At 52.6% G+C, this 23,478-nt stretch overlaps 4 protein-coding genes across 12 annotated transcripts; 3 read left to right on the top strand and 1 right to left on the bottom strand.

The window, feature by feature from the left end:
• Positions 1-334: 334 nt before the first annotated feature.
• On the bottom strand, positions 335-1,290 carry LOC134758730 (uncharacterized). Its single transcript, XM_063707514.1, has 2 exons — positions 870-1,290; positions 335-501 (listed from the first exon to the last, which is right to left on the bottom strand). Exons 1-2 carry the CDS (start codon positions 1,288-1,290, stop codon positions 473-475), a joined length of 450 nt encoding a protein of 149 aa, XP_063563584.1. The 3' UTR covers positions 335-472.
• On the top strand, positions 880-5,426 carry DAXX (death domain associated protein). Of its 5 annotated transcripts, none has more exons than XM_055390163.1 (8): positions 880-1,014; positions 2,000-2,258; positions 2,410-3,241; positions 3,386-3,597; positions 3,753-3,975; positions 4,132-4,606; positions 4,767-4,989; positions 5,184-5,426. In XM_055390163.1, the coding sequence occupies exons 2-8, from the start codon at positions 2,052-2,054 to the stop codon at positions 5,241-5,243; spliced, it is 2,232 nt and encodes a 743-aa protein (XP_055246138.1). In that variant the 5' UTR covers positions 880-1,014; positions 2,000-2,051; the 3' UTR covers positions 5,244-5,426. The 5 variants fall into 5 exon arrangements, with proteins under 5 accessions (XP_055246138.1, XP_018884678.2, XP_004043861.3 ...); XM_019029133.4 differs by having other exon boundaries at positions 944-1,116; positions 2,003-2,258; XM_004043813.5 differs by having other exon boundaries at positions 1,007-1,116.
• Positions 5,427-5,921: 495 nt separating this feature from the next.
• ZBTB22 (zinc finger and BTB domain containing 22) lies at positions 5,922-9,578 on the top strand. Of its 2 annotated transcripts, none has more exons than XM_055390166.2 (2): positions 5,922-6,119; positions 7,012-9,578. In XM_055390166.2, exon 2 carries the CDS (start codon positions 7,081-7,083, stop codon positions 8,983-8,985), a length of 1,905 nt encoding a protein of 634 aa, XP_055246141.1. In that variant the 5' UTR covers positions 5,922-6,119; positions 7,012-7,080; the 3' UTR covers positions 8,986-9,578. The 2 variants fall into 2 exon arrangements, with proteins under 2 accessions (XP_055246141.1, XP_030868330.1); XM_031012470.3 differs by lacking the exon at positions 5,922-6,119 and adding an exon at positions 6,253-6,344.
• TAPBP (TAP binding protein) lies at positions 8,979-23,428 on the top strand. Of its 4 annotated transcripts, none has more exons than XR_008680600.2 (8): positions 8,979-9,991; positions 10,132-10,302; positions 10,519-10,779; positions 18,601-18,999; positions 19,350-19,691; positions 19,771-19,860; positions 19,999-20,604; positions 21,610-22,212. XR_008680600.2 is itself a non-coding variant. In XM_019029134.4 (8 exons), the coding sequence occupies exons 1-8, from the start codon at positions 9,955-9,957 to the stop codon at positions 22,229-22,231; spliced, it is 1,347 nt and encodes a 448-aa protein (XP_018884679.2). In that variant the 5' UTR covers positions 8,979-9,954; the 3' UTR covers positions 22,232-23,428. The 4 variants fall into 4 exon arrangements, 3 of the variants coding, with proteins under 3 accessions (XP_018884679.2, XP_055246142.1, XP_055246143.1); XM_019029134.4 differs by lacking the exon at positions 21,610-22,212 and adding an exon at positions 22,220-23,428 and having other exon boundaries at positions 19,999-20,033; XM_055390167.2 differs by lacking the exon at positions 21,610-22,212 and adding an exon at positions 22,220-23,428 and having other exon boundaries at positions 19,968-20,033.
• Positions 23,429-23,478: the final 50 nt, after the last annotated feature.

The following is a 23,478-nucleotide window of genomic DNA, read 5'->3' as shown; positions in this document are numbered from 1 at the left end:
CAACGAGGTGGGTATCAAATCTGTTTCTTCATCCTTCATTCTTTTTTCCCCTCTCCCCGAAGAGGAGGAGGAGGAGACCCAAAGTATTTTATGAGCCTCATTTCGCCTCACAGCAGCCCTCGCAGCGGCAATTTGCACAAACTCTCCTCCAAGCCCCACCCCATCATCGCCCATCCGCAGACCCTAGGCCTCCCACGACAAAGCACGGCCTCCTGGTCAGCACAGACGGCCCTTCGAGGACCCCCTCTGGAGAAGAACCATTCAGGTCCCAACGGTCTGGCTGGTCATTAGTTCTGTGGTGAAGCTTGAAAAGCAAATCAGCAACAATAGTAATAACAATAACACTTTTATGGCGCGCTGTGCTCATTTGTACGCATGTGTTTTAACGATCGCGGGACGCAGCACCTGGCAGTAGAAACAGCTGCTGGACAGCGGCAAGGAGTGCGCCGGCCTTGCAGGGGAAGGGGCTGGGTCAGCCGAATAAGCCGTGGAAATGGGAACCTGGGGGACAGGAAAGCAGGGCCAGATAGCTTGCCAATAGCCCAACTGAAGGAAAAGGTTTTACTTCCCTTTTAAGAGACTTCTGCCCTTCCCTGAAACTCTGCACAGCTTTGGAAAGCCCAATTCCTAATCCACCCTGTTCGGCTCCCCTGCCCCTCCTTGGAAACGAGGCTCGGTCCTCCCCACGCGCTACTCGCCGGCGGTTGGGCCCCAGGCAGGAAGTTTCTGATTGGCGGAGTCGTAGAAGCACCGGGTGAAAAGAGCTCCACTGGCTGCGCACCGGAGTCCGGGCGTAGCCAGTGCCGTACGGCAAAATGGCGGCCCCCAGCTGCTTTGGGACGCCTGGGTTCGGGGAGACGAACTCCGACCTGGAAGAGACCGCTGACTATGTGGGCCGCAGTGGAGGTGTTCGCGGGGCGGGCCTACTGCCACTTCCGGCCACAGGAAGCCTGTGTTCCGTACGACAATATGGCGGCGCTTAGTTGCATGCAGGCGGAAACTCTGTGACTTCCGGTCCGTAGTGGGGCCTGCGGTGGGAGTGGGAAGGAAGGCGGAGGGAACCATGCGAGGTTCTGAGAACTGCGGCGAGGGTCGCCTCGAGAGACGGTTTCTGAGGTGGGGGCCGGACGGTGCGGGGATCAGAGGCGGGGGCGGGGATATAGAGGGAGAGGTATTGGGGAGAGCTGGGCGCTGAGTCTGAGGGGAAAGCTGTGGTACCTTCCTGTCCCTGAAAGGGAGTGGAGCGGCCGGGGGCTGAACTGGGGGAGGGGGATTTGGCGGGAAGCGCATCTACCGGACCGGCCGGACCCACGGTTGGGATCTAAAAGGAATCGCGAGAGCGTAGCGCGGTGCGGGGGGACTTTTGATCAGTTACGGGTCACCGAGAGAATGGGGAAAATTAGGGTGGGGTGAAAGGGAGGGGACTTGGGTAAAATATCTTCAACCTAAAGCCCCAGTTTGAGGAGACTCATCGGAGGGTGAAATATGGAGATAATTCAAGGAGGAGAAAAGAGAACGGACTGTTGGGAGGGAACCTTTCACCTCAGAGAGTCTAGGAGTTGGGGTGATCATTCAGGATAGGGTGGGTGTGGGGTTGACTTGTTTGAGGGCAGAGGGGGCAAACACATGAGGTGGCGCCCACAGGAGTGTGTTATCTGTGCAAGGGGGTGTCAGGACGATTTGGGGTGCAGTGTGGGAGGAAGAATCAACTTGCCAACTCTAAGAAATAGGGGGGAAATGCAACAGAAAGACCGGAAATCGACGTGAGGGGTGGAGCAGAAGGTGGCAACTTAAGGTGTGGGGGTGGTTTGCCCCCCCCCCCACATCACTTGAAGGGCCCCAAAAAGCATATAGAACTAATGGTTATTGAAATCAGGTGGTGAAGACAGTGTTGGTCAGGGCTGGATGTTACTGAAACCCAAGGAGTTCAGAAAATGTGTGAGGTGAAGGGATGGGGCTATGCTGGAGGGGCTCATTCTGAGGCCCCATCCCCTTCCAGCAGGAATTCTGAAATCCCTACCACTTCCTCCCTCCGGGGGATTTGATCCCCTATGGCCACCGCTAACAGCATCATCGTGCTGGATGATGATGACGAAGATGAAGCAGCTGCTCAGCCAGGGCCCTCCCACCCACTCCCCAATGCGGCCTCACCTGGGGCAGAAGCCCCTAGCTCCTCTGAGCCTCATGGGGCCAGAGGAAGCAGTAGTTCGGGCGGCAAGAAATGCTACAAGCTGGAGAATGAGAAGCTGTTCGAAGAGGTGAGCTTTAGCGGGGAAGATTGTTGTACCCCAGGGAGGGGGATGGCTGACTGGTTCTCCTGTCCTTTCTTTCCCACTAACCCCACCTCCCCTTTCTCTCAACCCCCTCCCTTGTCTCTCTTCCCCTTCCTTCTTCCCCTGAACCTTCTAGTTCCTTGAACTTTGTAAGATGCAGACAGCAGACCACCCTGAGGTGGTCCCATTCCTCTATAGCCGGCAGCAACGTGCCCACTCTCTGTTTCTGGCCTCGGCGGAGTTCTGCAACATCCTCTCTAGGGTCCTATCTCGGGCCCGGAGCCGGCCAGCCAAGCTCTATGTCTACATCAATGAGCTCTGCACTGTTCTCAAGGCCCACTCAGCCAAAAAGAAGCTGAACTTGGCCCCTGCCGCCACCACCTCCAATGAGCCCTCTGGGAATAACCCTCCCACACACCTCTCCTTGGACCCCACAAATGCTGAAAACACTGCCTCTCAGGCTCCAAGGACCCGTGGTTCGCGGCGGCAGATCCAGCGGTTGGAGCAGCTGCTGGCGCTCTATGTGGCAGAGATCCGGCGGCTTCAGGAAAAGGAGTTGGATCTCTCAGAATTGGATGACCCAGACTCCGCATACCTGCAGGAGGCACGGTTGAAGCGTAAGCTGATCCGCCTCTTTGGGCGACTATGTGAGCTGAAAGACTGCTCTTCACTGACCGGCCGTGTCATAGAGCAGCGCATCCCCTACCGTGGCACCCGCTACCCAGAGGTTAACAGGCGCATTGAGCGGCTCATCAACAAGCCAGGGCCTGATACCTTCCCTGACTATGGGGATGTGCTTCGGGCTGTAGAGAAGGCAGCTGCCCGACACAGCCTTGGCCTCCCCCGACAGCAGCTCCAGCTCATGGCTCAGGATGCCTTCCGAGATGTGGGCATCAGGTTACAGGAGCGACGTCACCTCGATCTCATCTACAACTTTGGCTGCCACCTCACAGATGACTATAGGCCAGGTAGGGAGTTGGTGGGATGCCTCTCAGTGACCCTTATATGTCAGGTATGAGGCGGATGGGGCATCTCTCTAGTCCTTTCTAGGGTTTTTACTCTTCTAGTCCCTTCAAGGGCTGAGTGCTCTGACTTTATGTCTTCCCACGTAGGCGTTGACCCTGCACTATCAGATCCTGTGTTGGCCCGGCGCCTTCGGGAAAACCGGAGTTTGGCCATGAGTCGGCTGGATGAGGTCATCTCCAAATATGCAATGTTGCAAGACAAAAGTGAGGAGGGCGAGAGAAAAAAGAGAAGAGCTCGGCTCCAAGGCACCTCTTCCCACTCTGCAGACACCCCCGAAGCCTCCTTGGATTCTGGTGAGGTGTGGATGGGGTACAGCCTTCAGAGAGACATTGTCCTTCCCCTGCACTGGCCACCAGGGAGTCCAGGTTGACTGATGGGGGAGCATGAGAAGGAAAGCAAGAACCAAACCCTCTGGGGCAAGGGATTCCTTAGAGAAACTTCTTTGTCTCCCAGGGCCCTAGTGGAATGGCATCCCAGGGGTGCCCTTCTGCCTCCAGAGCTGAGACAGATGACGAAGACGATGAGGAGAGTGATGAGGAAGAGGAGGAGGAGGAGGAGGAGGAGGAAGAAGAGGAGGAGGAGGCCACAGATTCTGAAGAGGAGGAGGATCTGGAACAGATGCAGGAGGGTCAGGAGGATGATGAAGAGGAGGACGAAGAGGAAGAAGCAGCAGCAGGTATGTCAAGGGAACATTCTCCTCACCTGTCATTTCTGTTTTGTTAGGCATGAGCCACCTGTTTGAAACCTTTCCCTTCCTCCTCCTAGTGTCCTCTCAGCAGTATTTTTTCCCCCTCATTCTCAGGCTACCCTCTCCCCTTTTCTTCTTTTCCAGCTAAAGATGGAGACAAGAGCCCCATGTCCTCACCACAGATCCCCAATGAAAAGAACCTGGAACCTGGCAAACAGATCAGCAGGTCTTCAGGGGAGCAGCAAAACAAAGGACGCATAGTGTCACCATCGTTACTGTCAGAAGAACCCCTGGCCCCCTCCAGCATAGATGCTGAAAGCAATGGAGAACAGCCTGAGGAGCTGACCCTGGAGGAAGAAAGCCCTGTGTCTCAGCTCTTTGAGCTAGAGATTGAAGCTTTGCCCCTGGATACCCCTTCCTCTGTGGAGACGGACATTTCCTCTTCCAGGAAGCAATCAGAGGAGCCCTTCACCACTGTCTTAGAGAATGGAGCAGGCATGGTCTCTTCTACTTCCTTCAATGGAGGCGTCTCTCCTCACAACTGGGGAGATTCTGGTCCCCCCTGCAAAAAATCTCGGAAGGAGAAGCAGCAAACAGGATCAGGGCCATTAGGAAACAGGTAATAACAAGAGGAGGAGGAAGAGGGAAGCCAAGGAGGGATTGCAGGGGACTTTCGGAGAGCAATACTGGGGAACTGAGTCTGCTGGGAGAGACTGGACTGCCCCCCTCCAGCCTCAGTCTTCCCGTACCCCTCCACATATTTATGTTTCTGTTTCTAGCTATGTGGAAAGGCAAAGGTCAGTGCATGAGAAGAATGGGAAAAAGATATGTACCCTGCCCAGCCCACCTTCCCCCTTGGCTTCCTTGGCCCCAGTTGCTGATTCCTCCACGAGGGTGGACTCTCCCAGCCATGGCCTGGTGACCAGCTCCCTCTGCATCCCTTCTCCAGCCCGGCTGTCCCAAACCCCCCATTCACAGCCTCCTCGGCCTGGTACTTGCAAGGTAAGAAGGGGAGGGCGTGTTTCCTCTGACAATTTGTTCTCTTTCATTGTCTGTTTCAGCTGCTCTGTCTGAATATTGCACGTGCCACATCCTGTCTCTTCCTTTTTCCCACCCATTTTATCCTCTAAATCCTCCTGTTTCTTTTCTCCTGTACTCCAGATCTCTTTGACTCTTTGTCTCTCACTTCCCTGCAGACAAGTGTGGCCACACAATGCGATCCAGAAGAGATCATCGTGCTCTCAGACTCTGATTAGCTGCCTCCCCTTCTCCCTGCCTCCAGAATGTTCTGGGATAACATTTGGAGGAAGGTGGGAAGCAGATGACTGAGGAAGGGATGGACTAAGCTAATCCCCTTTTGGTGGTGTTTCTTTAAAAAAAAAAAAGCTTAAGTTTTACACAGAAACATTAATAAACAATAAAGTTCTTTTCTTACTGTATCACTGTCTTTTTCTTGTCCTTCTACTGTTACAGATTGGCATTAGCTGTCCCCTTGCTCAGGGTTAGCCCAGTATCCCCGGGGTAGTCCCGCTCTGTCCTTTCTAGCCTGGCCTTTTTTTTTTTTTTTTTTTTTTTTTTTTTTTTGTCTCGCTGTGTCGCCCAGGCCAGGGTGCAGTGGTGAGATCACAGCTCACTGCAGCCTGGACCTCCCAGTCTCAAGCGATAATGCCTCAGCCTCCCGAGAAGCTGGGACTACAGGCGCGTGCCACCATGCCTGGCTAATTTTTGTTTTTGTTGTTTGTATTTTTTGTAGAGACAGGGTTTCGCCACGTTGTTCAGGCAGTACTTTTTTTTTTTTTTTTTTAAGTGCTTCAGCCGCCTTAACGCACTTTACTTTTTCACTTCGTGCAGTAGGAGTGAGAAAGCCAATGAGGGGCCGACTCAAGGTTATTTGGCCAATCCAGGCCCGGAGAAAGGGGGCGGGGCTTCAGTGGGACTGTAAGGAGCTAGGAAGAGGGCGATTAGATCCCACCAACCAGCTAATGGTCACAGCTCAGAGGCGGAGCCTGGCGAACGATACCTGGACCCATCGCCAATGGGAAAAGGCAGGCTTATAGCTTTAAAGGGGAATAAATGCTTCGGCCGAACCAAGTCCTGAGCTCCCAGCGGAGGAGGGGACCTGATCTTTTAAGGTGGAATGTGGCGATGTTTCTTTAAAGGCAAAGTGGCCGAGTCGGCCGAGTATTGCCCAGCGGCACGGGCGGGGTGCCCGGCTGTGCCTTTAAAGGCGGAGGGGCGGGAGGCGGAGCGGAGGCGGAGGGCGGAGGGAGTCGGCGCAAGATGGCGGCGGGAGGGGCCCAGGTTGCTGCTCTGGCCGCCGAGTGAGGGGCGGGGGGGGCCCGGGGGCGCGCGGCCCGGTAAGCGGGGACGCGCGAGGTTGGGGGGCGCCTTCCGGGTGGGAGAAGAGGCCGAGGTAGCGCTTGGGGCGGAGCAGGGGGGGGCGGGGTCCGTTGTGGGCGGAGGTAGACAAGGGGCGGGGTCGAAAGGCCCGATAGTGGGCGGGGCACGGGGGGGTGGGCCTGGAAAGGGGCGGGGCCAGAGAAGCTTGGGCGAAAGGGGGCGTGGTCGGCGAGAGAGCTTGGGGGGCATAGCCTGAGGGGAGATGGAGCGAGCGTTGGTTTTCAGTAGCGGAGCTGCCCTGCCCCCTCCCGAAAAGTGGGTGCAAAACACCAAAAAGGTAGATTTTGGAATGTCAGGCTCTCAGGTAAGTCGGAAATAGGGTATAATTCCGAAAGAAGCCACTCCAGCCCCTAAGAGCACCTTATTTCTCTAACCTCCAAGGAAAGGGCACAGGATTTGTCAGATACCTGTGTTTGCTGGCGCTGCCACTTGCTGTGTGACCTTGGATAATCTCTTAATCTTTCTGAGCTTTAGTTTCCTCATCTGTCAAATGGGGTTGAGAGGAATACCTACCTCACTGTTGTGGGGAGTTACACAGATAATGAGTGTGAACATATTTTTGAGTTGTACCGGGCTGTGTCGTTATGAGATGTTATCATTATTCTTTTCTCTTTTTCTTCCCAGAGACCCCCCCGGCCGCCCTCCTCCTTTCTTTGTTCCTGTGGCTGGGGGGGTATCCCCTCCCTCCACAACATGGAGCCATCTCCTCTGTCTCCCAGTGGGGCAGCACTTCCCCTGCCGCTGTCGCTGGCTCCGCCCCCACTACCCCTGCCAGCAGCTGCAGTGGTACATGTGTCCTTCCCTGAGGTGACCAGTGCCCTCTTGGAGTCCCTCAATCAGCAGCGTCTGCAGGGCCAGCTCTGCGATGTGTCTATCCGAGTGCAGGGCCGGGAGTTCCGGGCTCATCGGGCTGTCCTGGCTGCCTCCTCCCCTTACTTCCATGATCAGGTCCTACTCAAAGGCATGACCTCCATCTCGCTGCCCAGTGTCATGGACCCAGGCGCCTTTGAGACTGTCCTAGCCTCCGCTTACACTGGCCGCCTCAGCATGGCTGCTGCTGACATTGTCAACTTCCTTACAGTGGGGTCTGTGCTCCAAATGTGGCACATTGTGGACAAGTGCACTGAACTACTCCGAGAAGGCCGGGCCTCAGCTACCACCACCATCACTACTGCTGCAGCCACCTCTGTCACTGTCCCTGGTGCTGGGGTGCCATCCGGGAGTGGGGGCACTGTGGCCCCTGCTACCATGGGCTCTGTGCGCTCCCATGCCTCCAGCCGGGCCAGTGAGAATCAATCTCCCAGCAGCAGCAACTACTTCAGCCCCAGGGAGTCCACTGATTTCTCATCTTCCTCCCAAGAGGCGTTTGCAGCTTCTGCAGTGGGCAGTGGGGAGCGTCGAGGAGGTGGCCCTGTATTCCCAGCCCCTGTCGTTGGCAGTGGAGGGGCCACATCTGGAAAGCTGCTGCTGGAGGCAGATGAGCTGTGCGATGATGGTGGGGATGGGAGGGGGGCAGTGGTTCCTGGGGCTGGGCTCCGGAGACCCACCTACACACCCCCTAGCATCATGCCACAGAAACACTGGGTATACGTGAAGCGAGGTGGTAATTGCCCAGCGCCAGCACCCCTGGTTCCCCAAGACCCAGATCTGGAGGAGGAAGAGGAGGAGGAAGATCTGGTGTTGACCTGTGAGGATGATGAAGATGAAGAACTAGGGGGTAGCTCCAGGGTTCCAGTGGGGGGAGGGCCTGAGGCTACCCTCAGCATAAGTGATGTCCGTACCCTGAGTGAGCCCCCAGACAAGGGGGAGGAGCAGGTCAACTTCTGTGAGTCCTCCAATGACTTTGGCCCATATGAGGGTGGGGGTCCTGTGGCAGGTCTTGATGACTCAGGGGGGCCAACTCCCTCTTCCTATGCCCCCTCCCACCCTCCTCGACCGCTCCTTCCCTTGGACATGCAGGGCAACCAGATCCTGGTCTTCCCGTCGTCGTCTTCATCCTCATCCTCACAGGCTCCTGGCCAACCACCAGGGAACCAAGCAGAACACGGGGCAGTGACCGTGGGGGGCACGTCGGTGGGGAGCCTGGGTGTGCCGGGTAGCGTTGGTGGGGTTCCTGGAGGGACTGGCAGTGGGGACGGGAATAAGATCTTTCTGTGCCATTGTGGGAAGGCCTTCTCCCACAAGAGCATGCGGGACCGGCACGTGAACATGCACCTCAATCTGCGGCCGTTTGACTGCCCCGTGTGCAACAAAAAGTTCAAGATGAAGCACCATCTGACTGAGCACATGAAGACGCACACAGGTCTCAAGCCCTACGAGTGCGGAGTCTGCGCCAAGAAGTTCATGTGGCGAGACAGCTTCATGCGCCACCGAGGACACTGTGAGCGCCGGCACCGCCTGGGCGGGGTCGGGGCCGGACCTGGGCCTGGGACGCCCACGGGGCCATCCTTGCCGTCCAAGAGAGAGTCTCCCGGAGTGGGCGGGGGCAGCGGCGACGAAGCGAGTGCGGCCACGCCCCCGTCCAGCAGACGTGTCTGGTCCCCACCCAGCGTCCACAAGGTGGAGATGGGCTTCGGTGGAGGTGGAGGAGCAAACTGAAGGGGCAGGCTACTGGGGTGGGGTAGCTTTCGGGAAAGGGAATAAGGAGCACGATGCAAGGGCGCTGTGGCCCCGGGGTGATCTCCCACCACACTTACTGTCTTCCTTTATCTCTGTGGACTTGTATATATTCTGGAAGGGGAACCACAGTTTCACCATCGCCCGCCCATTCTACTACTCAACCCCTCCCCCCCAAGGTATTTCCAGAACTAAACCCTTCCTTACCCTCTGATGGGTACACTGAAGCCCCTGCGACACAGAGTAGATTACACATGGAGGGAGGGAGAGGGGGCGTGTTGAACATCCTGCAGTCACAGGGTCAGGGGTCAGGTGGTTGTAGTCTGTGCCTGAAGTCTGTGTTTGTGTTGTCGTGGAGACAAGGCCTTTGAGCCCCACCCTTGTCCTAGAACCTACCCCTCTCAAGGATGCGCTCTTTATTTATACCCTGTCTCTCCCCGCCACCCCACACTTCCCGTGGAAATTCCCAACTCGGTTCTCATGGAGGAGTGGGTGGAGACAAGGAGGGAGTAAGTCGTAGGAGTACAAGGTTTTTATTTTTTTTAACAGTGATTAAAATATTTATTGGTCATTTACTTGGCTTCCCGACAACCCGTGTGTTTGCTGGGGACGCGGCACAGATAGGGGGAAGCCGGAGTAATGGTTTTCGGGCAAGTGGATGCTGGAGAGCACACACAGGAGTTGGGGGGCGGGGGAGGGCCTGGGCTTGGGGAGGGCTCGAACTCGGGGCTGCTGGGTAGTCCAGGAGGGCGCGGTAAGGCTGGGATGTCCTGGTGAGAACTGGAGAGGATCTACCCGGGTCCCTGCCTGGCCAGTGGGGAAACACCGGTCCCCCAGGCACCTTCACCTAACCAGAGCGGGGATTTCCACTGCCCCTCATGCCGCCCTTTGGAGGAAAGTGAAAGTGAAAGGAGGAAGAGGAGGCTTCATGGCTGAGGAGGTCGCAGCGCCATGAAGTCCCTGTCTCTGCTCCTCGCTGTGGCTTTGGGTGAGCGAACCCCGCGACTCATCGCCCAAGAACTAGAGGGAAGCGGAGGGAGGTGGACCCACTGGAGCCGATGCCAGGGTGGGAGTGGGGCAGGTCACCAGACATACAAACCGCTCCTCACTCGCGTCCCTATACGCCAGGCCTGGCGACCGCCGTCTCGGCAGGACCCGCGGTGATCGAGTGTTGGTTCGTGGAGGATGCGAGCGGAAAGGGCCTGGCCAAAAGACCCGGTGCACTGCTGTTGCGCCAGGGACCGGGGGAACCGCCGCCCCGGCCGGACCTCGACCCTGAGCTCTACCTCAATGTACACGGTGAGTCTCTAGGGACTCGCCGCCCCCCTACCTCTGTCGCCTCCACGGAAACCCCCTCCTCTTTAGATCCGGCAGTGACCTCGGGCCTCAGCTTCCCCTCTATAAAGTGAGTCTCACTACGGGGTAGTCTGTGCATTTGAAGTTCCCCGAACGCTGCCCTTCCAGCCCCTTTTCCGGCGGTGACTCTACAGCTGCAACTTCCTTCTCTACACTCAGACCCCGCGGGCGCCCTCCAGGCTGCCTTCAGGCGGTATCCCCGGGGCGCCCCCGCACCACACTGCGAGATGAGCCGCTTCGTGCCTCTCCCCGCCTCTGCGAAATGGGCCAGCGGCCTGACCCCGGCGCAGAACTGCCCGCGGGCCCTGGATGGGGCTTGGCTGATGGTCAGCATATCCAGCCCAGTCCTCAGCCTCTCCAGCCTCTTGCGACCACAGCCAGAGACTCAGCAGGAGCCTGTTCTCATCACCATGGCAACAGGTAGCTGGGGAGGGGAGGTGGAGAAGGGTGGGTAGATTCTAAGGGTCCAGATCAGCCGGTGTCTCGCTTTATGGACTTGAGCAAGACATTTCGCCAATCGGGGTTCAGTTTCCTTTTTTTGTTAAGAGAGGTGGTTTGGCTAGAATGAATCAATCTCTACCGCTCCTTCTAGCCCTCACCCAGTTAAAAAAAACAAAAACAAAAAACTGCAGCTTGGCAGGGGGTAGGGGGAAAGCAGGGGCGGGCAGGGGGGTTACTTTCTGGTGTTTCGAAGGGCGGGGCTTTGAAGAGGTGGGGTTTCCCGACACCAGACCTTGAGAGACTTGTCAGGTGATGCGAGGTGGGAGGGGTTCAGAAGCAGGAGCGTTTTTTCTCTGCTCTTCCCAGATCTGTATCTTGCTCTGCACCCTCAGCTTTGCGGGTCACTCTTTCAAAACCCAGCACTCTATCCCCACCTGCGCCCACACCCGGCGCTGCGGCAATCCGCAAAGCAAAGACTCTTGCACTCTAGCGCGTTGACCTTGCCTGACAGCCGCGTGTAGGGATGTGCTGCCGCTCTGTGGTCCGCAAACAGGTGGGCTCGAGTGGGCGGATGGACGCGGCTGGAGATTGGATAGCTCCTATTGCACTGAAAGGTGCATTGCAGTTTGAGGCCCAGGGGTCAGAAGCTTTGCTAGGCTGGGACGTGGGAGGGACTGTGCAGATAATTCAAGAATGAGGAGAGTCTGACCTGGATATCTGGGAGCTCTCCCTCCTGGCAGCGGAGGCGGGGTATTCCGGGGTAGAATACCGGTAGAGTTCTTAGCTTTTCTATCTGGATTTTATGTCAGCGACACAGCCCGATGGACAGGCCAACCCCAAGCAAGCCCTGCACCCTCCCTTCCCTCCACCCTCCTGAGAATTACCCACAGAACCAGGGAGACAGACTTGAAACCCACGCTGAAACCCTCACCTCTGCCTATACCTCCATTCTTAGTCTCAAGCCCCCACCCTGGCAGAAGCTGAGGAACACTGCTCTTGTGTAGACAGTAGCTCTCTCTGGTGGGGTGGAATATTTCCTAGGGCTACTGGCTCCACCGAGATGATGATGAGAATGGTCTTTGCTTTCTGAGTTTGTTTTTCCAACTGTAAAATGTGGATACTATTTCCCAGCTGCCTTTCTTGTTGTGACTATCAAGAGATGGCACTGTGTTAATTTATCCATTGATTCAATAAATACTTATTAGCACCAAGAATGAGTTAAGACTCAGCAATTCTCAGTCCACACTGTTGGAGGTTTCTAAAATATACTGAAACCTGATTCAATCCCATGCTTAGCTTGGCCGATTAAATCAGAATCTCTGGGGTGGCCCTGGGTGCCCTTAAGGGTCACAAAGATGATCTGATGTAGACTCTGCTCTCCAGGAGGTTCTGGGCGGATTTGCCACGGATAATCCTAATGTAAAGTAGAAAGTGAAGGACGTGCAGACAGGGAGCCCTGGAAGTGCCCCAGTGGTAAGATTGTCTGTATTTCACAAACAACTGGGGTCAAAGCAAAGTGCTGTGCTATTTATTTATTTTTATTTTATTTATTTATTTATTTATTTATTTTTGAGACAGAGTTTTGCTCTTGTTGCCCAGGCTGGAGTGCAATGGCGTGATCTCACGCTCACCGGAACCTCCGCCTCCCTGGTTCAAGCAATTCTCCTGCCTCAGCCTCCAGAGTAGCTGGGATTACAGGTGCCTGCCACCACACCCAGCTAATTTTGTATTTTTAGTAGAGATGAGGTTTCTCCATGTTGGTAAGGCTGGTCTCGAACTCCCAACTTCAGGTGATCCTCCCGCCTCGCCTCCCGAAGTGCTGGGATTACAAGCGTGAGCCACTGCGCCTGCCTGCTGTTTATTTATTTATTTATTTTTGAGACGGAGTCTCCCTCTTATTGCCCAGGCTAGAGTGCAGTTGCAGTGGCATGATCTTGGCTCACTGCAACCTCCGTCTCCCATGTTCAAGCGATTCTTGTGCCTTAGCCTCCCCAGTAGCTGGGATTACAGGCTCGTGCCACCACACCCACCTAATTTTTGTATTTTTATTGGAGACAGGTTTCACCATGTTGGCCAGGATGGTCTTGAACTCCTGACCTAAGGTGATCCACCCACCTTGGCCTTCCAAAGTGCTGGGATTACAGGCATGAGCCACCACGCCCGGCCTGCTGTGCTCTTTCTTTTCAAGCATTTCTGCTTGATTAGGGATTTAAGAAAATGAAAGCTGTTGTACTGATGTAAAATTAGAAATGAAATCTCTCCAGGGTCCAAGATCATTGATGATTTTGCTAATATACATTCATACTTGTCTTATCAAATATTTAAAAATGTTTATTGACAAATATGCTTATTTATTTATTTGAGACAGGGTCTCCCTCTGTCGCCCAGGCTGGAGTGCAGGGCAGGCTGGAGAGCAGTGGCATGATCTCAGCTCACTGCAACCTCCACCTCCGTGGCTCAAGTGATCCTCGTGCCTCAGTCTCCTGAGTAGCTGAGACCACAGGCATGTGCCACCATGCCCAGCTAATTTTTGTATTTTTTTTGTGGAGATGGGTTTTTGTCAGGTTGCCCAGGCTGGTCTTGGACTCCTGGGCTCAATTGATCTGCCCACCTTGGCCTCCAAAACTGCTGGGATTACAGGTGTGAGCTGCCTGGCCCCAAATACACTTTTTTTTTTTTTTTTTTTTTTTTTTTTTTGAGACAGAGTCTCACCCTGTTGCCCAGGCTGGAGTGCAATGGTGTGATCTCTGCTCATTTCAACTTCTGCCTCCTGAGTTCAAGTAATTCTCCTGTCTCAGCCTCCCAAGTAGCTGAGACTACAGGCGCCCACCACCACGCCCAGCTAATTTTTGTATTTTTAGTGGAGACAGGGTTTGGTCATGTTAGCCAGGCTGGTTGTGAACTCCTGACCTCAGGTGATCCACCCACCTCAGCCTCCCAAATTGCTGGGATTACAGGCGTAAGCCACCACGCCAGGCCTATACTTTCTTAATATACTTTGTGTGTATAGTGTTTAATTCTCACCATTCTTTTAAAATATTATGGAGTCAGGTGAGGTGACTCACGCCTGTACTTCCAGCACTTTGGGAGGTCTAGGTGGGAGATCATTTGCACTCAGGAGTTCAAGACCAGCCTGGGCAACATAACCAGACCTTGTCTCTACTAAAAATTAAAAAAATGCTGGGCGCAGTGGCTCATGCCTGTAATCCCAGCACTTTGGGAGGCCGAGGTGGGCAGATCACCTGAGGTCGAAAGTTCAAGACCAGCCTGACCAACATGGAGAAAACCCGTCTGTACTGAAAATACAAAATTAGCCAGGCATGGTGGTGCATGCCTGTAATCCCAGCTACTCGGAAGGCTGAGGAAAGAGAATTGCTTGAACCTGGGAGGCGGAGGTTGCAGTGAGCCAAGATCATGCCACTGCACTCCAGCCTGGGCAACAAGCGTGAAACTGTCTCAAAAAAAAAAAAAAAAAAAAGGTTGGATGTCGTGGCATGTACCTATGGTCCCAGCTACTCGGGAGGCTGTGTTGGGAGGATTGCACCTTTGATGGGTGACAGAGTGAGACCCTGTCTCCAAAAAAAAAAAAAAAAAAAAGAGTTAAACTGTAAAACCTTTAGGTCTTGTTTATTATTTTTTTAAATTTTTTCTTTTAAATAGAGATGGGGTCTTGCTATGTTGCCCAGGCTGGTCTCAAACTGCTGAGTTCAAGTGATCCTCCCACCTCAGCCTCCCGAGGTACTGGGATTACAAGTCTGAGCCACCCTGCCCAGCCAGGTTTTGTTTATTAATTCTATGGATTTTTTTTTTTTGAGATCGAGTTTTGCTCTTGTTGCCCAGTCTGGAGTGCAATGGCATGATCTCGGCTCACCACAACCTCCGCCTCCCAGGTTCAAGTGATTCTCCTGCCTCAGCTTCCCAAGCAGCTGCGATTACAGGCATGTGCCACCATGCCGGAATAATTCTGTATTTTTAGTAGAGACGGGGTTTCTCCAGTCTGGTCTCAAACTCCCAACCTCAGGTGATCCACCGGCCTCGGCCTCCCAAAGTGCTGGGATTACAGGCGTGAGCCACTGTGCCCAGCCTGTGGATCTTTTTTTTTTTTTTTTAACAATTCAAAAGTATGTTTCTGGATTTTGACAAACTAAGTGAAATTGCATACTGTTTTTACTCTACTGAACAATTCCATGAAGATGAGAACAGTTTAACCTTATAGGCCTCAGAAGCTAGGATTAAAAAGAACATAAAAATAATTACAAGAAGAAAAAGATTACTTCTACCTGAAGGACCTAGACATTTCTGGGAAGAAACAGCAGTGAAAGTGACCTTAATGTACATGGAGTATTTAGATCAGGGGTCTCCAATCTTTTGGCTTCCCTGAGCCACACTGGGAGAAGAATTGTCTTGGGCCACGCATAAAATATACGAACACTAACGATGGCTGATAAGCTAAAAAAAAAAAATGTGAAAAAATCTCATAATGTTTTAAGAAAGTTTATGAATTTGTGTTGGGCTGTATTCCAAGCTGTCCTTGGCTGCATGTGGTCCCTGGGCTGGAGGTTGGACAAGCTTGATAGATGTTTGGGAGAAAATGGGAAAGACAATGTAAACTGAAGGGACCTCATGACCAAAGCAAAGAGATGACCAATGATGACCACTTCTACTAGGCACAAGAAAGGGGTTCTATGTGGCTGGTTTGTAGGGTGCAGGAGAAGCCTGGAAGGGTGGGTTAGGGGCTGAATGTTCAAATACCTTGAAAGCTGGGCTTTGTTCTGTAGGTGAGAGCGAACCATCAGAAGTTCTTTTGGAGGGCGTGTTATTCTAAAAAGCCTGTTTTTATTATGTACATATTTATTTTTTGAGACGGAGTTTCACTCTTGTCACCCATGCTGGAGTGCAATGGGGTGATCTTGGCTCACTGCAACCTCTGCCTCCTGGGTTCAAGCAATTCTCCTGCCTCAGCCTCCCAAGTTGATGGGATCACAGGCACCCACAACCACACCCCGCTAATTTTTTTTTTTTTTTTTTTTTGTATTTTTAGTAGAGATGGGGTTTCACCATGTTGGCCAGGCTGCTCTCGAACTCCTGACCTCAGGTAATCCACCCGCCTCAGCCTCCCAAAGTGCTGGGATTACATGTGTTAGCCACCATGCCTGGAAAAAGCCTGTTATTTTACTTGATTCTTTTAAAAGATAGGCAAAGGTCAGATCTTTGGACTAGTGAGGAAAATACAGGTTAAATGATTTTCCCAAGTTATCCAGCAAGTCCATGACAGTGATGAAGGTAATGAAAACAGTAACAGCTAACATTTATCAAGTATTTTCTATATGCCAGGCCCTGTTCTAAGCACTTTATATGCATAATCTCACTTATTCCTCTCAACAACCATAGGTTGTAGGTTTTAATATTATCCCTATACTGCATACGGATAAATATGGGACGCAAACCAGTTAAATAATTTGCCCAAGGACACACAGTGTGTAAGAAGCAGAGCTAGAGGCCAGGCGTGGTGGCTTATGCCTGTAATCCCAGCACTTTGGGAGACCAAAGCAGGCGGATCACCTGAGGTCGGGAGTTCAAGACCAGCCTGGCCAACATGGTGAAACCCCATCTCTACCAAAAATACAAAAATTAGCTGGGCACGGTTGTGGACGCCTGTAATCCCAGCTACTCAGGAGGCTGAGGCAGGAGACTCACTTGAACCTGGGAGGCAGAGGTTGCAGTGAGCCAAGATCACACCACTATACTCTGGCCTAGGTGACGAGCAAAATTCTATCTCAAAAAAAAAAAAAAAAAAAAGAAGCAGGGCTAGAAATTGAACCCAGGCCATATAGCTTCAGCCTATGCCTTTATCAGCTGACTTCCTAGGTATTTGGGATTTTTATTTTATTTATTTATTTATTTTTGAGACAGAGTCTCACTCTGTTGCCCAGGCTGGAGTGTAGTGGCATGATTTCGGCTTACGGCAACCTCTACCTCCCAGGTTCAAGTGATTCTTCTGCCTCAGCCTCCCAAGTAGCTAGGACTACAGGTGCCTGCCCCCACACCTGGCTAATTTTTGTATTTTTAGTAGAGACAGGGTTTTGCCATGTTGGCCAGGCTGGTCTTGAACTCCTGACCTCAGGTAATCCACCCGCCTCAGCCTACCAAAGTGTTGGGATTACAGGTGTGAGCCACCACGCCTGGCCGTATTTGGGATTTTTTTTTTTGAAACAGGGTTTCCCTCTTGTTGCCCAGGCTGGAGTGCAATGGCACAATCTCGGCTCACCGCAACCTCTGCTTCCCGGGTTCAAGCAATTCTACTGCCTCGGCCTCCCGAGTAGCTGGGATTACAGGCATGTGCCACCACACCAGGCTAATTTTGTATTTTTAGTAGAGACGGGGTTTCACAATGTTGGTCAGGCTGGTTTCAAACTCCCGAACTCAGGTGATCCACCCACCTCGGCCTCCCAAAGTGCTGGGATTATAGGCATGAACCACTGCGTCTAGCCCATATTTGGGATTTTTAAACAGGTAGGTGATGGGATCAGACTTGTAGTCACCTTGTTTGGCTACAGTGTGAAGAAGGAGTTGAAGGAGAGACTGAGAATAGGGAGACCAGACAGGAGGGCTGTTGTAATTGTCTAAACGTACATTGATGAGAACCTAAATTGGAAACAGATGTGAGATCTGTTAGGTCCTGGTGGGGATAGCACATAGCACATTATTTTTGACAATTTGCTTGTCTGTCATTGGACTATAGGCAATTTGAGGGCAGGGACTGCTTGTCTTGTTCACCATTCTGTCTTCTACCAGGATACCTTGAACATCTTCAGTGCTCAATAGTTGCTGAATGAATAAATGAGTCTGAGTAACTCCAAGGGTTTGCTTTTAGTGTCTGGCGGGCTTGGTGATCATTCATCAAAGACAGGGAAGATGAGCATTGGAGCAGGGTGGGGAATGTTGCAGAGATGCTGTTGACTTGGGGTATGCTAAGTTAGGTGTAACTATAGCAAACACGTGTAGACTTACTGTGTTCCAGACAGTGTTGTAAGCACCCTTCATGGGTAGGTGTCTCTGTTATCTAAAATTGGGAACTGAATAGACTTGAGTAGCAAGAGGTATTAATGATTTAACCATCACAACAACCTCATGAAGTAGGTACTATTATTATCATCAACTTTTAATTTTAGAGATTAGGAAGCTGAGCCATGGAAAAAGGAAGTGGCCCAAGGCCATATAAATAAGCTGCAGAGGGGATTTGAACCCGGTCAGCCAGGCTCCAGGCACTTAGCCACTGCACTGTACTGCTTCAGTAGAGCATAGAGGTCTGTGCTCAGGTCTAGGCTAGAGCTGGAACCTTCTAGAGTCAGTAAATATTCTGTACAGCACCACAAGACTGACAGTCATGGCTCAATCGTTGTCTTCGCCTGTAATCAAGAAAGGCCTGGTTCCTCAAGGGTGGTGCTTGGAGATAGAGTGGTTCAGGTTGTGTCAGAAGTGGCCTCGGATTCTGCAGTCCCCCGAGCTAGAGTGTGCTATGTGTTCAGAGTAGGCTTCAAAGGCCATACCCCCTCATTGCCCCTACTCACCACCCCTAGACCTCTCTGCTCACCCTCAGCCACACTAGGTGCCACCCAGTCGCAGAGCAAAAGGAGTTTGCAGGGAGGGCTAGGAAATGGTGAGTATCAGAAAAGGTGTCCTCTGAGGGGTGGGTAAACTGCAGCTTAGCCCTCCCCAATAACTGCATTTCTCTATTTTTTTCTCCTTCTTTCTCTCCCTCATGCCCCTCCCAACCCCTCATCTCCCTGTCTTCCTCAGTGGTACTGACTGTCCTCACCCACACCCCTGCCCCTCGAGTGAGACTGGGACAAGATGCTCTGCTGGACTTGAGCTTTGCCTACATGCCCCCAACCTCCGAGGCCGCCTCATCTCTGGCTCCGGGTCCCCCTCCCTTTGGGCTAGAGTGGCGACGCCAGCACCTGGGTAAGGGACATCTGCTCCTGGCTGCAACTCCTGGGCTGAATGGCCGGATGCCAGCAGCCCAAGAAGGGGCCGTGGCATTTGCTGCTTGGGATGATGATGAGCCATGGGGCCCATGGACCGGAAATGGGACCTTCTGGCTGCCTAGAGTTCAACCCTTTCAGGAGGGCACCTATCTGGCCACCATACACCTGCCATACCTGCAAGGACAGGTCACCCTGGAGCTTGCTGTGTACAGTGAGTTGGGGGACAGAGGTCTCCAGGGGTAGAGGGTGGGCACTGGATTGTGGGGACCGTAATAGGGGGAGGGATGATGGATAAGAGGGTGCCTGGGCAAGTAAGTAGAGATAGAAAGAGGTTCCTGGGAGTTAGAGGGGTAATGGGAGGCTAGAAGGTTCCTGGAAATTTGAGGGGCTTTGACATGGGTATTTCTGTGACGCACCAATGGAGAGACAGTGGGTTCCCTATTTCAGGAGAAGAAACCCAACCTTCTTTAGTTCTGAGGAAGCCAGCAGGCAAACTGAGGGTCTCTTAGGGAGGACAGTATGGACTGATTTCCCTATGCTCATTTCGTCCTCTTTCCCCAGAACCCCCCAAAGTGTCCCTGATGCCAGCAACCCTTGCACGGGCCGCCCCAGGGGAGGCACCCCCGGAATTGCTCTGCCTTGTGTCCCACTTCTACCCTTCTGGGGGCCTGGAGGTGGAGTGGGAACTCCGGGGTGGCCCAGGGGGCCGCTCTCAGAAGGCCGAGGGGCAGAGGTGGCTCTCGGCCCTGCGCCACCATTCCGATGGCTCTGTCAGCCTCTCTGGGCACTTGCAGCCGCCCCCAGTCACCACTGAGCAGCATGGGGCACGCTATGCCTGTCGAATTCACCATCCCAGCCTGCCTGCCTCGGGGCGCAGCGCTGAGGTCACCCTGGAGGTAGCAGGTAAGAGCCGGGAGCTCCGCGGAACCTGAGCCAGCACCCAGGAAGACAGGAGCTCACTCTCACCCCTTCTGCCTGCCAGGTCTTTCAGGGCCCTCCCTTGAGGACAGCGTAGGCCTTTTCCTGTCTGCCTTTCTTCTGCTCGGGCTCTTCAAGGCACTGGGCTGGGCTGGTAAGTGTCAGCCCTACCCTGACCATGACCTGAGGTTGGTGGGCTTTCCCCACCTACTCCCAAGAGCCTGACACCCATCCCTCTGCCCTCCACCTCTACCACTCCAGCATCCCATCCCTTCTCAATCTTTCCCCACAGCTGTCTACCTGTCCACCTGCAAGGATTCAAAGAAGGTACAGTGCTCCACCTCTCTGTATCTTTCCCTTGTCACTTTATCTCCTCATCCTATCTCAGAACCCATGGAGGGAGGCTGCTGGTGTGGTAGGCAGAACCTAGGCTTGGAATCCACACTGATCTGGGCTAAAACCTGGCACTATATCCTAACTGTAGGACTCTTTAAGCGTGCTACTTAATCTATATGTTTCCTTGGGTGTAGGGATTTTAAAAAGTTACTTAGGCAGTGCTGTCCAATAGAAAGATAATGCAAGCCACATATGTAAATTTAAATACTCTAGTAATCACATTAAAAAAATAAGCAGAAACAGGTAAAATTAACTTAATAATATACCTTATTTAATCTAATAATTCTGGTCCCTTATCTGAAATGCTTGGGTCAGAAGTGTTTTTGGATGTTGGATTTTTTCAGACTTTGGAATATTTGCATATATTTAATATCTTTGGGATCAGACCCAAATCTAAACACAGAAATCATTTATGTTTCCTATACACCTTATACACATGGCCTGAAGATTTTTTTTCTTCTCTTTTTTTTTTTTGAGACAGAGTCTCTGTCGCCCAGGCTGGGTGCAATGGTGCGATCTCGGCTCACTGCAACCTCCACCTCCCAGGTTCAATCGATTCTCCTGCCTTAGCCTCCCGAGTAGTTGGGATTACAGGCGCCCACCACCATGCCTGGCTGATTTTTGTATTTTTAGTAGAGACGGGGTTTCACCATGTTGGTCAGGCTGGTCTCGAACTCCCGACCTCAGGTGATCTGCCCGCTGCCTTGGCCTCCCAAAGCGTTGGGATTACAGGTGTGAACCGCTGCACCCGACCACAATATTTTTAATAATATATGTGACCCATCACATGAGGGCAGCTGTGGGATTTTCCACTTGTGGCATCATGTTGGCACTAAAAAAATTTCAGGTTTTGGAACATTTCAGATTTTAGAGTTTTGGATCAGCGATGCTCAACCTGTACATCCAAAATTTTATTGCAACATGTAAACAATATAAGAAATTACAGGCCGGGTGCAATGGCTCATGCCTGTAATCCCTGCACTTCGGGAGGCTGAGGTGGGAGGATCACCTGAGGTCAGGAGTTCAAGACCAGCTTGGCCAACATGATGAAACCCCGTCTCTACTAAAAATACAAAAAATTAGCCAGATGTGACGGGCACCTGTAATCCCAGCTACTCGGGAGACTGGGGCAGGAGAATCGCTTGAACCTGGGAGGCAGAGGTTGCAGTGAGCTGAGATCACACCATTGCACTCCAGCCTGGGTGACAAAAGGAAAACTTCGTCTCAACAAAAAAAAAAAAAAAAGAAAAAGAAAAAGAAATTACAGTCTTGGCCAGGTGCGTTGGTTCACGCCTGTAATCCTAGCACTTTGGGAGGCTGAGGAGGGAGGATCACCTGAGGTCAGGAGTTCAAGACCAGCCTGGCCAACATGGTGAAACCCCGTCTCTACTAAAAATACAGAAAAACTAGCCGGGCATGGTGGTGCACACCTGTAATCTCAGCTACTTAGGAGGCTGAGGCAGGAGAATTGCTTGAACCTGGGAGGTGGAGGTTGCAGTGAGCTGAGATCGCACCACTGAACTCCAGCCTGGGCAACAGAGTGAGGCTCTGTCTCAAAAAACAAAACAAAACAAAACAAATTAGCTGGGCATGGTGGCACACAGCTATAGTCCCAGCTACTTGGGGAGCTGTGGCAGAAGGATCGCTTGAATCTGGGAGGGTGAGGCTGCAACGAGCCAAGGTTGTCCCACTGTACTCCAGCCTGGGTGACAAAGTGAGACCCTGTCTCAAAAAAAAAAAAAAAAAAGAAAGAAAATAAATTGCAGCCCTTTTCCCACCTTAAGTATTCAAACACAGGTGTTTATTTTAAATAGTCAGCACATCTCAATTCGGACTAGCCACATATCAAATGCTCAATAGCCTAATGTGGGTGGTGGCTGTCATATTGGACAGCGGAGCCTGAGAGGACTTTTAGGAGGATTAAGGAAGACAGTGTATCTCCTTAAGAAGATGCAGGAGATACAGCACTCAGCACAGTGTCTGGAGGGCAGAAAATATTAGCCTCATCCTTCTCCCATCATCTGTGCCCATGATAGTTTATATGTCTCTAGACTGACCATGTACACCTCAACTGCCTTTTAATATCCTGAATTCCTCACCACCTTCCTCTCTTCCAGAAAGCAGAGTGAGGGCACTCACTGCCATCCTGTGGAAGCCACCATCATCTCTGGCCCAAGCTTCTGTAGTAGCTCCCTAAAATAATACCCTATCATCTGCTCCTAATCCCTCCAATCTCTCTCCACTGAGTGGCTGGAATGCTTTTTTTTTTTTTCCTTTCACTTATACAAGGGAGAATTTTTCTTTTTTTTTTTTTTCTTTCACTTATACAAGGGAGAATTTTTCTTTTTTTTTTTTTTTTGAGACGGAGTCTCACTCTTTCCCCCAGGCTGCAGTGCAGTGGCGCGATCTCGGCTCACTGCAAGCTCCGCCTGCCGGGTTCACGCGATTCTCCTGCCTCAGCCTCCCAAGTAGCTGGGACTACAGGGGCCCGCCACCACGCCCGGCTAACTTTTTGTGTTTTTAGTAGAGACGTGGTTTCACCGTGTTAGCCAGGATGGTCTCGATCTCCTGACCTTGTGATCTACCCGTCTCGGCCTCCCAAAGTGCTGGGATTACAGGCGTGAGCCACCGCGCCCGGCGGCGAAACACGATATTGTACTAACATCTTAATTTTGTTATAAAATCTCACAAACCCCCTGACATAGTCTCAGCGATCTGTAGGGCCGAGGTTACATTTGGAGAACCCGTACTCTAGGGCCAAATCCATTCTTCTTGCCCTGGCTCACTTGTCCCCCCCACCGCCCCGCGCTGGAGCCACTGCCTAGTTCTCCAGCCCTAGATGGTGCTCGCCAGCCCTCCTCTCAATGCTCATCACACACAGGGTCATTCCTTTCCTCCAATGAACCAAACGCCTCCCGCCCACCTCCAGGTCCCAGTCCTCTGTTCCCTTTGCCTGGTCCACCCTTGCCCTCCCTGGGTCGCAGACGAGGTCGGCCTCGTCATTCCCCGCAGACCGCCGCGCGTCCCTCTTGTGCGGTTCACCACAGTTGTATTTAAGTGATCGTGTGAGTCGTCGTTAAATGCCTGTCTCCCCGCGGATCATGGGCTCCTCGAGGACAGGGACCGGCCTGTCTGTCCACTGCTGTAACCCCGCGCCGGCACAGCGACCTAAGGCCCACTGGAGGGCGCTCATCAAGTAGCTGGTGGATGTTGACGAAGGAAGCGGCGGCGCAGCTCAGGGATCTCCGAGTCAGGACGGTCGGCCAGACCGACGGGGTAACGGGTCTAATCGTGTAGGAATAAAGCTGTATTCCAGTGCTTCCAAACGGTTCTCTCATTCCAACCCCTTTCCAAGCTCAATGAACATTCCAATCAC

Source organism: Gorilla gorilla, chromosome 5 (assembly GCF_029281585.2).
Source record: "Gorilla gorilla gorilla isolate KB3781 chromosome 5, NHGRI_mGorGor1-v2.1_pri, whole genome shotgun sequence".
Taxonomy (NCBI): Eukaryota; Metazoa; Chordata; class Mammalia; order Primates; family Hominidae; genus Gorilla; species Gorilla gorilla.
The sequence above is the reverse complement of the archived record's forward strand: the minus strand, read 5'-3'. Positions and strand labels throughout refer to the sequence as shown.

Excerpts from the sequence above, each read along its gene's own strand:
- LOC134758730 (XM_063707514.1), bottom strand. The coding sequence starts at position 1,290 with ATGCGCTTCCCGCCAAATCCCCCTCCCCCAGTTCAGCCCCCGGCCGCT. Across the intron at positions 502-869 it reads TAGTCAGCGGTCTCTTCCAG|GTTCCCATTTCCACGGCTTA; the intron begins GTCGGAGTTCGT and ends CCTGTCCCCCAG.
- DAXX (XM_055390160.2), top strand. The coding sequence starts at position 2,052 with ATGGCCACCGCTAACAGCATCATCGTGCTGGATGATGATGACGAAGAT. Across the intron at positions 3,598-3,752 it reads CCTCCTTGGATTCTGGTGAG|GGCCCTAGTGGAATGGCATC; the intron begins GTGTGGATGGGG and ends TTTGTCTCCCAG. Across the intron at positions 3,976-4,131 it reads AGAGGAAGAAGCAGCAGCAG|CTAAAGATGGAGACAAGAGC; the intron begins GTATGTCAAGGG and ends CTTCTTTTCCAG.
- ZBTB22 (XM_055390166.2), top strand. The coding sequence starts at position 7,081 with ATGGAGCCATCTCCTCTGTCTCCCAGTGGGGCAGCACTTCCCCTGCCG.
- TAPBP (XM_055390167.2), top strand. The coding sequence starts at position 9,955 with ATGAAGTCCCTGTCTCTGCTCCTCGCTGTGGCTTTGG. Across the intron at positions 9,992-10,131 it reads GCTCCTCGCTGTGGCTTTGG|GCCTGGCGACCGCCGTCTCG; the intron begins GTGAGCGAACCC and ends CCTATACGCCAG. Across the intron at positions 19,861-19,967 it reads CAAGGCACTGGGCTGGGCTG|CATCCCATCCCTTCTCAATC; the intron begins GTAAGTGTCAGC and ends CTACCACTCCAG.